The following is a 10,522-nucleotide window of genomic DNA, read 5'->3' on the forward strand; positions in this document are numbered from 1 at the left end:
CCATTGGTGTCTAATGGTGTCCTAACATAGCTAGTACATGGGGTGTTGTGACCGAGTGGATAAGATGATGGCCTTGTAAATCCATTGGGGTCTCCCCACACAGGCTCAAATCCTGCCAACAATGTTGAGTGCTATGGTAATATTTGATGGATAAAATTTATGCCAGTCTAGTTTTAGAGAGCACAGAGAGTAAAAAGGTCCTCCAATCAGAGATTGAAGACCACAGCAATTTTTAGGCTTTTGTCCGATGAATCCATTGGTGTCTAATGGCGTAGTAACAGTTAGCTCGTTGGTTGCTGTGGCCGAGTGGTTAAGGAGATGGACTAGAAATCGATTGGGGTCTGCCTTCGCAGGTTCGAATCCTGCCAACAACATTTTGCATTACATTTGATTAGCAGTATATATGCCAGTCATCACCTCAGAGGGTGCAGGGGGGAATAGAACCTGCAATCCAAGATTGAAGTGAACACTTCTTATTTTTTGCTATAAATCCAGTTTTGTCTCCTGGTGTCTTAACTTTGCTACTTTTCGGGTTGTTGTGGCCGAGTGGTTAAGGCGATGGACTTGAAATCCATTGGGGTCTCCCTTCGCAGGTTCGAATCCTGCCAACAACATTTAGCATTACATTTGATTAGCAGTATATATGCCAGTCATCACCTCAAAGGGGGCAGGGGGGAATAGAACCTGCAATCCAAAATAGAAGTAGTGCCCACTTCTTATTTTTGCTATAAATCCAGTTTTGTCTCCTGGTGTCTTAAGTTTGTTACTTAGTGGGTTGTCGCGGCCGAGTGGTTAAGGCGATGGATTTAAAATCCGTTGGAGTCTCACTGCACAGGTTTGAATTTTGTTACCAACGTTGAGTGCTTTGGTAATATTTGATGGATAAAATTTATGCCAGTCTAGTTTTAGAGAGCACAGAGAGTAAAAAGGTCCTCCAATCAGAGATTGAAGACCACAGCAATTTTTAGGCTTTTGTCCGATGAATCCATTGGTGTCTAATGGCGTAGTAAGAGTTAGTTCGTGCGTTGTTGTGGCCGACTGGTTAAGGCGAAGAACTAGAAATCCATTAGGGTCTCCCCGCGTAGGTTTGAATCCTGCCAACAATGTTTAGTGCTGTGTTTGATTAGCAATAAATAAACCCGTTCAGGGGTAGTATAGAACATGCAATCCGAGATTGAAGAAGTGACCACTTCTTATTTTTTCTTATAAATCCATTGGTGTCTCCTGGTGTCATAATATTTTAGGTATGTGGGTTGTTGTGGCCGAGTGGTTAAGGCGATGGACTAGAAATCCATTGGGGTCTCCCCGCGCAGGTTCGAATCCTGCCAACAACGTTTAGCATTACATGTGATTAACAGTATATATGCCAATCTACACCTCATAGGGGGCAGGGGGGAATAGAACCTCCAATCCAAAATTGAATAAGTGGCAACTTCTTATTTTTGCTTTTAATCCAGTTTTGTCTCCTGGTGTCTTAACTTTGTTCCTTTGTGGGTTGTTGTGAACGAGTGGTGAAGGCAATGGATTGAAAATCCGTTGGAGTCTCACTGCGCAGGTTTGAATTTCGCCACCAACGTTGAGTGCTTTGGTAATATTTGATGGATAAAATTTCTGCCAGTCTAGTTTTAGAGAGCACAGAGAGTAAAAAGGTCCTCCAATCAGAGATTGAAGATCACAGCAATTTTTAGGCTTTTGTCCAATGAATCCATTGGTGTCGAATGTCGTAGTAAGAGTTAGGTCGTGCGTTGTTGTGGCCGACTGGTTAAGGCGAAGAACTAGAAATCCATTGGGGTCTCCCCACGTAGGTTTGAATCCTGCCAACAATGTTTAGGGCTGTGTTTGATTAGCAATAAATAAACCCGTTCAGGGGTGGTATAGAACATGCAATCCAAGATTGAAGAAGTGACCACTTCTTTTTTCTTATAAATCCATTGGTGTCATTTGGTGTCATAATATATATCAGGTATGTGGGTTGCTGTGGCCGAGTGGTTAAGGCGATGGACTAGAAATCCATTGGGGTCTCCCCGCGCAGGTTCGAATCCTGCCAACAACGTTTAGCATTACATTTGATTAGCAGTATATATGAAAGTCTACACCTCAGAGGGGCAGGGGGAATAGAACCTCCAATAAAAAATTGAAGTGACCACTTCTTATTTTTTGCTATAAATCCAGTTTTGTCTCCTGGTGTCTTAACTTTGTTACTTTTCGGGTTGTTGTGGCCGAGTGGTTAAGGCGATGGACTTGAAATCCATTGGGGTCTCCCTGCGCAGGTTCGAATCCTGCCAACAACGTTTAGCATTACATTTGATTAGCAGTATATATGCCAGTCTACACCTCAGAGGGTGCAGGGGGGAATAGAACCTGCAATCCAAAATTGAAGAAGTGACCACTTCTTATTTTTGCTATAAATCCAGTTTTGTCTCTTGGTGTCTTAACTTTGTTCCTTTGTGGGTTGCTGTGAACGAGTGGTGAAGGCGATGGAATGAAAATCCGTTGGAGTCTCACTGCGCAGGTTTGAATTTCGCCACCAACGTTGAGTGCTTTGGTAATATTTGATGGATAAAATGTCTGCCAGTCTAGTTTTAGAGAGCACAGAGAGTAAAAAGGACCTCCAATCAGAGATTGAAGACCACAGCAATTTTTAGGCTTTTGTCCGATGAATCCATTGGTGTCGAATGGCGTAGTAAGAGTTAGGTCGTGCGTTGTTGTGGCCGACTGGTTAAGGCTGGAATCCATTGGGGTCCCGAATCCATTGGGTCTCCCCACGTAGGTTTGAATCCTGCCAACAATGTTTAGGGCTGTGTTTGATTAGCAATAAATAAACCCGTTCAGGGGTGGTATAGAACATGCAATCCAAGATTGAAGAAGTGACCACTTCTTTTTTCTTATAAATCCATTGGTGTCATAATATATTAGGTATGTGGGTTGTTGTGGCCGAGTGGTTAAGACGATGGACTAGAAATCCATTGGGGTCTCCCTGCGCAGGTTCGAATCCTGCCAACAACGTTTAGCATTACATTTGATTAGCAGTATATATGCCAGTCATCACCGCAGAGGGGGCAGGGGGGAATAGAACCTGCAATCCAAGATTGAAGTGACCACTTCTTATTTTTTGCTATAAATCCAGTTTTGTCTCCTGGTGTCTTAACTTTGTTACTTTTCGGGTTGTTGTGGCCGAGTGGTTAAGGCGGTGGACTTGAAATCCATTGGGGTCTGCCCACGTAGGTTTGAATCCTGCCAACAATGTTTACAGCTGTGTTTTATTATCAATAAATAAACCCGCTCAGGGGTAGTATAGAACATGCAATCCGAGATTGAAGAAGTGACCACTTCTTATTTTTTCTTATAAATCCATTGGTGTCTCCTGGTGTCATTATTTTTTAGGTATGTGGGTTGTTGTGGCCGAGTGGTTAAGGCGATGGACTAGAAATCCATTGGGGTCTCCCTGCGCAGGTTCGAATCCTGCCAACAACGTTTAGCATTACATTTGATTAGCAGTATATATGCCAGTCATCACCTCAGAGGGGGCAGGGGGGAATAGAACCTGCAATCCAAGATTGAAGTGACCACTTCTTATTTTTTGCTATAAATCCAGTTTTGTCTCCTGGTGACTTAACTTTGTTACTTTTCGGGTTGTTGTGGCAGAGTGGTTAAGGCGATGGACTTGAAATCCATTAGAGTCTCACTGCGCAGGTTTGAATTTCACCACCAACGTTGAGTGCTTTGGTAATATTTGATGGATAAAATTTCTGCCAGTCTAGTTTTAGAGAGCACAGAGAGTAAAAAGGTCCTCCAATCAGAGATTGAAGACCACAGCAATTTTTAGGCTTTTGTCCGATGAATCCATTGGTTTCTAATGGCGTAGTAAGAGTTAGTTCGTGTGTTGTTGTGGCCGACTGGTGAAGGCGAAGAACTAGAAATCCATTGGGGTCTCTCCGCGTAGGTTTGAATCCTGCCAACAATGTTTAGTACTGTGTTTCATTAGCAATAAATAAACCCGTTCAGGGGTAGTATAGAACATGCAATCCAAGATTGAAGAAGTGACCACTTCCTATTTTTTCTTATAAATCCATTGGTGTCTCCTGGTGTCATTATATTTTAGGTATGTGGGTTGTTGTGGCCGAGTGGTTAAGGCGATGGACTAGAAATCCATTGGGGTCTCCCTGCGCAGGTTCGAATCCTGCAAACAACATTTAGCATTACATTTGATTAGCAGTATATATGCCAGTCATCACCTCAAATGGGGCAGGGGGGAATAGAACCTGCAATTAAAAATAGAAGTAGTGACCACTTCTTATTTTTTGCTATAAATCCAGTTTTGTCTCCTGGTGTCTTAACTTTGTTACTTTTCGGGTTGTTGTGGCCGAGTGGTTAAGGCGATGGACTTGAAATCCATTGGGGTCTCCCTGCGCAGGTTCGAATCCTGCCAACAACGTTTAGCATTACATTTGATTAGAAGTATGTATGCCAGTCTACACCTCAGAGGGGGCAGGGTGGAATAGAACATGCAATCCAAAATTGAAGAAGTGACCACTTCTTATTTTTTGCTATAAATCCAGTTTTGTCTCCTGGTGTCTTAACTTTGTTACTTTTTGGGTTGTTGTGGCTGAGTGGTTAAGGCGATGGACTAGAAATCCATTGCGGTCTCCCCGCGCAGGTTCGAATCCTGCCAACAACGTTTAGCATTACATTTGATTAGCAGTATATATGCCAGTCATCACCTCAGAGGGTGCAGGGGGGAATAGAACCTGCAATCCAAGATTGAAGTGACCACTTCTTATTTTTTGCTGTAAATCCAGTTTTATCTCCTGGTGTCTTAACTTTGTTACTTTTCGGGTTGTTGTGGCCGAGTGGTTAAGGCGATGGACTTGAAATCCATTGGGGTCTCCCCGCGCAGGTTCAATTCCTGCCAACAACATTTAGTATTACATTTGATTAGCAGTATATATGCCAGTCTACACCTCAGAGGGGTCAGGGGGAATAGAACCTCCAATCCAAAATTGAAGAAGTGACCACTTCTTATTTTTGCTATTAATCCAGTTTTGTCTCCTGGTGTCTTAACTTTGTTCCTTTGTGGGCTGTTGTGAACGAGTGGTGAAGGTGATGGATTTAAAATCCGTTGGAGTCTCACTGCGCAGGTTTGAATTTCGCCACCAACGTTGAGTGCTTTGGTAATATTTGATGGATAAAATGTCTGCCAGTCTAGTTTTAGAGAGCACAGAGAGTAAAAAGGACCTCCAATCAGAGATTGAAGACCACAGCAATTTTTAGGCTTTTGTCCGATGAATCCATTGGTGTCGAATGGCATAGTAAGAGTTAGGTCGTGCGTTGTTGTGGCTGACTGGTTAAGGCGAAGAACTAGAAATCCATTGGGGTCTGCCCACGTAGGTTTGAATCCTGCCAACAATGTTTACAGCTGTGTTTGATTATCAATAAATAAACCCGCTCAGGGGTAGTATAGAACATGCAATCCAGGATTGAAGAAGTCACCACTTCTTTTTTCTTATAAATCCATTGGAGTCTCCTGGTGTCATAATATATTAGGTATGTGGGTTGTTGTGGCCGAGTGGTTAAGGCGATGGACTAGAAATCCATTGGGGTCTCCCCACGCAGGTTGAAATCCTGCCAACAACGTTTAGCATTACACTTGATTAGCAGTATATATGCCAGTCTACACCTCAGAGGGGGCAGGGTGGAATAGAACCTCCAATAAAAAATTTAAGTAGTGACCACTTCTTATTTTTTGCTATAAATCCAGTTTTGTCTCCTGGTGTCTTAACTTTGTTACTTTTCAGGTTGTTTTTGCCGAGTGGTTAAGGCGATGGACTAGAAATCCATTGGGGTCTCCCCGCGCAGACTCAAATCCTGCCAACAACGTTTAGCATTACATTTGATTAGCAGTATATATGCCAGTCATCACCTCAGAGGGTGCAGGGGGGAATAGAACCTGCAATCCAAAATTGAAGAAGTGACCACTTCTTATTTTTGCTATAAATCCAGTTTTGTCTCCTGGTGTCTTAACTTTGTTACTTTGTGGGTTGTTGTGAACGAGTGGTGAAGGCGATGGATTTGAAATCCATTGGAGTCTCACTGCGCAGGTTTGAATTTCGCCACCAATGTTGAGTGCTTTGGTAATATTTGATGGATAAAATTTCTGCCAGTCTAGTTTTAGAGAGCACAGAGAGTAAAAAGATCCTCCAATCATAGATTGAAGACCACAGCAATTTTTAGGCTTTTGTCCGATGAATCCATTGGTGTCGAATGGCGTAGTAAGAGTTAGGTCGTGCGTTGTTGTGGCCGACTGGTTAAGGCAAAGAACTAGAAATCCATTGGGGTCTCCCCGTGTAGGTTTGAATCCTGCCAACAATGTTTAGTGCTGTGTTTGATTAGCAATAAATTAACCCGTTCAGGGGTGGTATAGAACATGCAATCCAAGATTGAAGAAGTGACCACTTCTTTTTTCTTATAAATCCATTGGTGTCATCTGGTGTCATAATATATTAGGTACGTGGGTTGTTGTGGCCGAGTGGTTAAGGCGATGGACTAGAAATCCATTGGGGTCTCCCTGCGCAATTTCGAATCCTGCAAACAACATTTAGCATTACATTTGATTAGCAGTATATATGCCAGTCATCACCTCAAATGGGGCAGGGGGGAATAGAACCTGCAATTAAAAATAGAAGTAGTGCCCACTTCTTATTTTTGCTATAAATCCAGTTTTGTCTCCTGGTGTCTTAAGTTTGTTACTTTTGGCGTTGTTGTGGCCGAGTGGTTAAGGCGATGGATTAGAAATCCATTGGGGTCTCCCTGTGCAGGTTCGAATCCTGCCAACAACATTTAGCATTACATTTGATTAGCAGTATATATGCCAGTCTAAACCTCAGAGGGGCAGGAGGGAATAGAACCTCCAATCCAAAATTGAACAAGTGAACACTTCTTAATTTTGCTATTAATCCAGTTTTGTCTCCTGGTGTCTTAACTTTGTTCCTTTGTGGGTTGTTGTGAACGAGTGGTGAAGGCGATGAATTTAAAATCCGTTGGGGTCTCCCTTCGCAGGTTTGAATTTTGTTACCAACGTTGAGTGCTATAGTAATATTTGATGGATAAAATTTCTGCCGGTCTAGTTTTAGAGAGCACAGAGTAAAAAGGTCCTCCAATCAGAGATTGAAGACCACAGCAATTTTTAGGCTTTTGTCCGATGAATCCATTGGTGTCTAATGGCGTAGTAAGAGTTAGTTCGTGCGTTGTTGTGGCCGACTGGTTAAGGCGAAGAACTAGAAATCCATTAGGGTCTCCCCGCGTAGGTTTGAATCCTGCCAACAATGTTTAGTGCTGTGTTTGATTAGCAATAAATAAACCCGTTCAGGGGTAGTATAGAACATGCAATCCGAGATTGAAGAAGTGACCACTTATTTTTTCTTATAAATCCATTGGTGTCTCCTGGTGTCATAATATATTAGGTATGTGGGTTGTTGTGGCCGAGTGGTTAAGGCGATGGACTAGAAATCCATTGGGGTCTCCCCGCGCAGGTTCGAATCCTGCCAACAACGTTTAGCATTACATTTGATTAGCAGTATATATGCCAGTCATCACCTCAAAGGGGGCAGGGGGGAATAGAACCTGCAATCCAAAATTGAAGTAGTGCCCACTTCTTATTTTTGCTATAAATCCAGTTTTGTCTCCTGGTGTCTTAACTTTGTTACTTAGTGGGTTGTTGTGAACGAGTGGTGAAGGCAATGGATTTAAAATCCGTTGGAGTCTCACTGCGCAGGTTTGAATTTTGCCACCAACGTTGAGTGCTTTGGTAATATTTGATGGATAAAATTTCTGCCAGTCTAGTTTTAGAGAGCACAGAGAGTAAAAAGGTCCTCCAATCAGAGATTGAAGACCACAGCAATTTTTAGGCTTTTGTCCGATGAATCCATTGGTGTCAAATGGCGTAGTAAGAGTTAGTTCGTGCGTTGTTGTGGCCGACTGGTTAAGGCGAAGAACTAGAAATCCATTAGGGTCTCCCCGCGTAGGTTTGAATCCTGCCAACAATGTTTAGTGCTGTGTTTGATTAGCAATAAATAAACCCGTTCAGGGGTAGTATAGAACATGCAATCCGAGATTGAAGAAGTGACCACTTCTTATTTTTTCTTATAAATCCATTGGTGTCTCCTGGTGTCATAACATATTAGGTATGTGGGTTGTTGTGGCCGAGTGGTTAAGGCGATGGACTAGAAATCCATTGGGGTCTCCCTGCGCAGGTTCGAATCCTGCCAACAACGTTTAGCATTACATTTGATTAGCAGTATATATGCCAGTCATCACCTCAGAGGGTGCAGGGGGGAATAGAACCTGCAATCCAAGATTGAAGTGACCACTTCTTATTTTTTGCTATAAATCCAGTTTTGTCTCCTGGTGTCTTAACTTTGTTACTTTTCGGGTTGTTGTGGCCGCACCCGCTGCCGACTGGCCGTCAATCTAGTTCCTAACGAATTTCTAACAATCCTAACAAATTCCTAAAAGTCCTAACAAGTTCCTAACAAAGTCCTAACAAAGTCCTAACAATTCCTAACAAAGTCGTAACCAATCCTAACAAAGTACTACTATTTTGCGTGCTACGTCATCACGTATGTCATGCGCAGTGACTTACGCGGAAAAAACGAATGTTGTTGCTCCTCCGTCTCCTACTGTTTGACACCTGTTTAACCGAGGTAAAATTAGTATTTATGGTGGATATTTTATTTATATGGTGACTAGTTACTGTCCACCATAAAGAGATACTGTTGCTTGAATTATTATTCTAACATGTGCTGTAACTTGTACAGTTTTTAAAGATGACGAAGACAGGAAAACCGGACTCTTACTGGGCTGGTGTCATGCAGCTCTATGCTCAGGGGAAGTTTAAGTTTACCACTGGGAAGAGACCTGGAGCAAGAAGGTGGAAGTCTGTTATCCAGCGGATAAACGGATGCCCACTGACTCCTGCCTTCAACCAAAATGTCCGGACGATCGACATATTTGGGGAAAAAAATCCCCTGCTACTGCGGCTATCATACGGTAAGTGAATTTCTTTTATTGTATACATAACAATAGATGATAAAAAGGCTGTTTCATACCAGTGACTGTTGAAATTTTTAAGTGCTTCACGTAAGTTTTTTATTATTATTTTTTTACCTATCTTAATATGGAAGACAAAAGCAGACAATAATTTGAAATGGTTATAGAACACTGGACAGAATTTAATGATTTGTCACACAAGTTTATTCAATGCTGTTTTTCCACAGTCAGCTGAGCAGGCAGGGATTCAAGCTGAAAGGTAACCTGTCTGATATTTGACACAATGAATAACTTGTTTGCATATTCACTGATGGAAGCCAAGTCATATGTTGCAAATAAATATTTTTTCTCAGCATTGTAAAGTTTTAAGCTTAGGAGATTAATATGGGTTTGCTGAGCTCATCAAAATGAGAAGTACTTTTCTACTGCACTTCGTTGCTGCTCCAATCAAATCAGTGTTAATTAACTTTTGTGTTTTTCTACTATTTCAATGACCCGTTTGTCACAGACTCTTCATGACCCATGGCCAGGCTGCCCAGAGACCTGACTCAAACAGAGTGTCTGAGTGCATTTGCCTCAAGCTGTTGAAAGAATATCAGCAAGCAAGAAACCGGCCAAAAGACACCAAGGGGAAGGTTTTACCCATCCCACAGTCTATTGTTCAAACATACTGCCACATTAAACAACTGCTTGAGGACTCCCAGCCCATACAGAACAAGACCAACTTGTTGTTAGTCACCATCAACAATACCACTGTGTGTGCTTGGTAAGAAGTCCTTTATTTTCAACAGATATTGCACTTTAAAGATGGCTTGACTTTGAAAAGAAACAATTTATGTTTTTATCTTTCAGGCTACATGAGCGGCAGAAGAGAACAGACAGGGATACTCTTCTCCAAGGTGTGAAGCTTCCTCCGAAGGTGTCCGTGGCTGACGCCTCCTTCCCAGAAGCGAGACAGCTCCCCTCCATTCCTGTGGAACACGGACATAAAAGCATGGAGTTTAAGGAACCTGAAAACAGAGAAGGCGAGGCACTGATCCGTCAACGGGTTGGTGGAAAAGCTGGCTTCACACAGCATTATCCTCCATCATACCAGCCAGGACACTTTTCACAGGCCCCAGTTCCTGCCAGCTTCTTGTATCCACAAACTGATCAGCCACCATCATCTGCTTGGTCCTACTGTGAGCAGAAGCAGGTTCCACAAGCGCCATCCACTTCTTTGGGTTTCTGCTACGGTCCACCAGCTCCAGTTTTGACCTCATTTGGACAAGGACAGTTCCCACCCCTGCCATCTCCTATGGCTCCAATGTATAGGTACTATACACCACCACTTCACTCATCAACTCCAGCAGCTGCTGCTGGTTCAGCATCATCATTACCATCAGATCAGGCTCCAGCCAACATGAATCGCTACAGGAAGTGGAGACAGAATAGGGCAGAATTAGAAGACCAGGAACGGCTGGCAAGAGGGGAACCT

The 10,522-nt window shown here is 42.7% G+C and overlaps 1 protein-coding gene and 17 non-coding genes across 19 annotated transcripts in view; all 18 read left to right on the forward strand.

Annotated features, from left to right (window-relative positions):
- The first annotated feature begins 292 nt into the window (after positions 1-292).
- Positions 293-374, forward strand: trnas-aga (transfer RNA serine (anticodon AGA)). Its single transcript has one exon. It is a non-coding gene; the product is annotated as a tRNA-Ser (tRNA).
- A 158-nt stretch (positions 375-532) lies between these two features.
- trnas-uga (transfer RNA serine (anticodon UGA)) lies at positions 533-614 on the forward strand. The gene has a single exon. It is a non-coding gene; the product is annotated as a tRNA-Ser (tRNA).
- Positions 615-1,252: 638 nt separating this feature from the next.
- Positions 1,253-1,334, forward strand: trnas-aga (transfer RNA serine (anticodon AGA)). Its single transcript has one exon. It is a non-coding gene; the product is annotated as a tRNA-Ser (tRNA).
- Positions 1,335-1,971: 637 nt separating this feature from the next.
- trnas-aga (transfer RNA serine (anticodon AGA)) lies at positions 1,972-2,053 on the forward strand. Its single transcript has one exon. It is a non-coding gene; the product is annotated as a tRNA-Ser (tRNA).
- A 156-nt stretch (positions 2,054-2,209) lies between these two features.
- Positions 2,210-2,291, forward strand: trnas-uga (transfer RNA serine (anticodon UGA)). The gene has a single exon. It is a non-coding gene; the product is annotated as a tRNA-Ser (tRNA).
- A 633-nt stretch (positions 2,292-2,924) lies between these two features.
- trnas-aga (transfer RNA serine (anticodon AGA)) lies at positions 2,925-3,006 on the forward strand. Its single transcript has one exon. It is a non-coding gene; the product is annotated as a tRNA-Ser (tRNA).
- A 158-nt stretch (positions 3,007-3,164) lies between these two features.
- On the forward strand, positions 3,165-3,246 carry trnas-uga (transfer RNA serine (anticodon UGA)). Its single transcript has one exon. It is a non-coding gene; the product is annotated as a tRNA-Ser (tRNA).
- Positions 3,247-3,392: 146 nt separating this feature from the next.
- Positions 3,393-3,474, forward strand: trnas-aga (transfer RNA serine (anticodon AGA)). Its single transcript has one exon. It is a non-coding gene; the product is annotated as a tRNA-Ser (tRNA).
- A 636-nt stretch (positions 3,475-4,110) lies between these two features.
- Positions 4,111-4,192, forward strand: trnas-aga (transfer RNA serine (anticodon AGA)). The gene has a single exon. It is a non-coding gene; the product is annotated as a tRNA-Ser (tRNA).
- A 161-nt stretch (positions 4,193-4,353) lies between these two features.
- Positions 4,354-4,435, forward strand: trnas-uga (transfer RNA serine (anticodon UGA)). Its single transcript has one exon. It is a non-coding gene; the product is annotated as a tRNA-Ser (tRNA).
- Positions 4,436-4,596: 161 nt separating this feature from the next.
- trnas-aga (transfer RNA serine (anticodon AGA)) lies at positions 4,597-4,678 on the forward strand. The gene has a single exon. It is a non-coding gene; the product is annotated as a tRNA-Ser (tRNA).
- A 158-nt stretch (positions 4,679-4,836) lies between these two features.
- trnas-uga (transfer RNA serine (anticodon UGA)) lies at positions 4,837-4,918 on the forward strand. The gene has a single exon. It is a non-coding gene; the product is annotated as a tRNA-Ser (tRNA).
- A 634-nt stretch (positions 4,919-5,552) lies between these two features.
- Positions 5,553-5,634, forward strand: trnas-aga (transfer RNA serine (anticodon AGA)). The gene has a single exon. It is a non-coding gene; the product is annotated as a tRNA-Ser (tRNA).
- Positions 5,635-6,512: 878 nt separating this feature from the next.
- On the forward strand, positions 6,513-6,594 carry trnas-aga (transfer RNA serine (anticodon AGA)). Its single transcript has one exon. It is a non-coding gene; the product is annotated as a tRNA-Ser (tRNA).
- A 160-nt stretch (positions 6,595-6,754) lies between these two features.
- Positions 6,755-6,836, forward strand: trnas-aga (transfer RNA serine (anticodon AGA)). The gene has a single exon. It is a non-coding gene; the product is annotated as a tRNA-Ser (tRNA).
- Positions 6,837-7,468: 632 nt separating this feature from the next.
- On the forward strand, positions 7,469-7,550 carry trnas-aga (transfer RNA serine (anticodon AGA)). Its single transcript has one exon. It is a non-coding gene; the product is annotated as a tRNA-Ser (tRNA).
- A 638-nt stretch (positions 7,551-8,188) lies between these two features.
- trnas-aga (transfer RNA serine (anticodon AGA)) lies at positions 8,189-8,270 on the forward strand. Its single transcript has one exon. It is a non-coding gene; the product is annotated as a tRNA-Ser (tRNA).
- A 223-nt stretch (positions 8,271-8,493) lies between these two features.
- Positions 8,494-10,522, forward strand: part of LOC145549137 (uncharacterized) — a 3,073-nt gene continuing 1,044 nt past the window's right edge. Inside the window, exons 1-5 of one of the 2 annotated variants that reach the window (XM_081600798.1) lie at positions 8,494-8,699; positions 8,814-9,045; positions 9,273-9,304; positions 9,554-9,811; positions 9,898-10,522. The exon at positions 9,898-10,522 is cut by the window's right edge and continues 1,044 nt beyond it. In XM_081600798.1, the coding sequence (XP_081456924.1) occupies positions 8,986-9,045; positions 9,273-9,304; positions 9,554-9,811; positions 9,898-10,522 (975 nt within the window). In that variant the 5' untranslated portion in view covers positions 8,494-8,699; positions 8,814-8,985. Of the gene's footprint in view, positions 9,046-9,272; positions 9,305-9,553; positions 9,812-9,897 lie in introns of both variants that reach the window. The other variant, XM_081600797.1, reaches the window with a different exon arrangement.

Source organism: Poecilia reticulata, chromosome 19 (genome assembly GCF_904066995.2).
Source record: "Poecilia reticulata chromosome 19, P_reticulata-male-v2, whole genome shotgun sequence".
Taxonomy (NCBI): domain Eukaryota; kingdom Metazoa; phylum Chordata; class Actinopteri; order Cyprinodontiformes; family Poeciliidae; genus Poecilia; species Poecilia reticulata.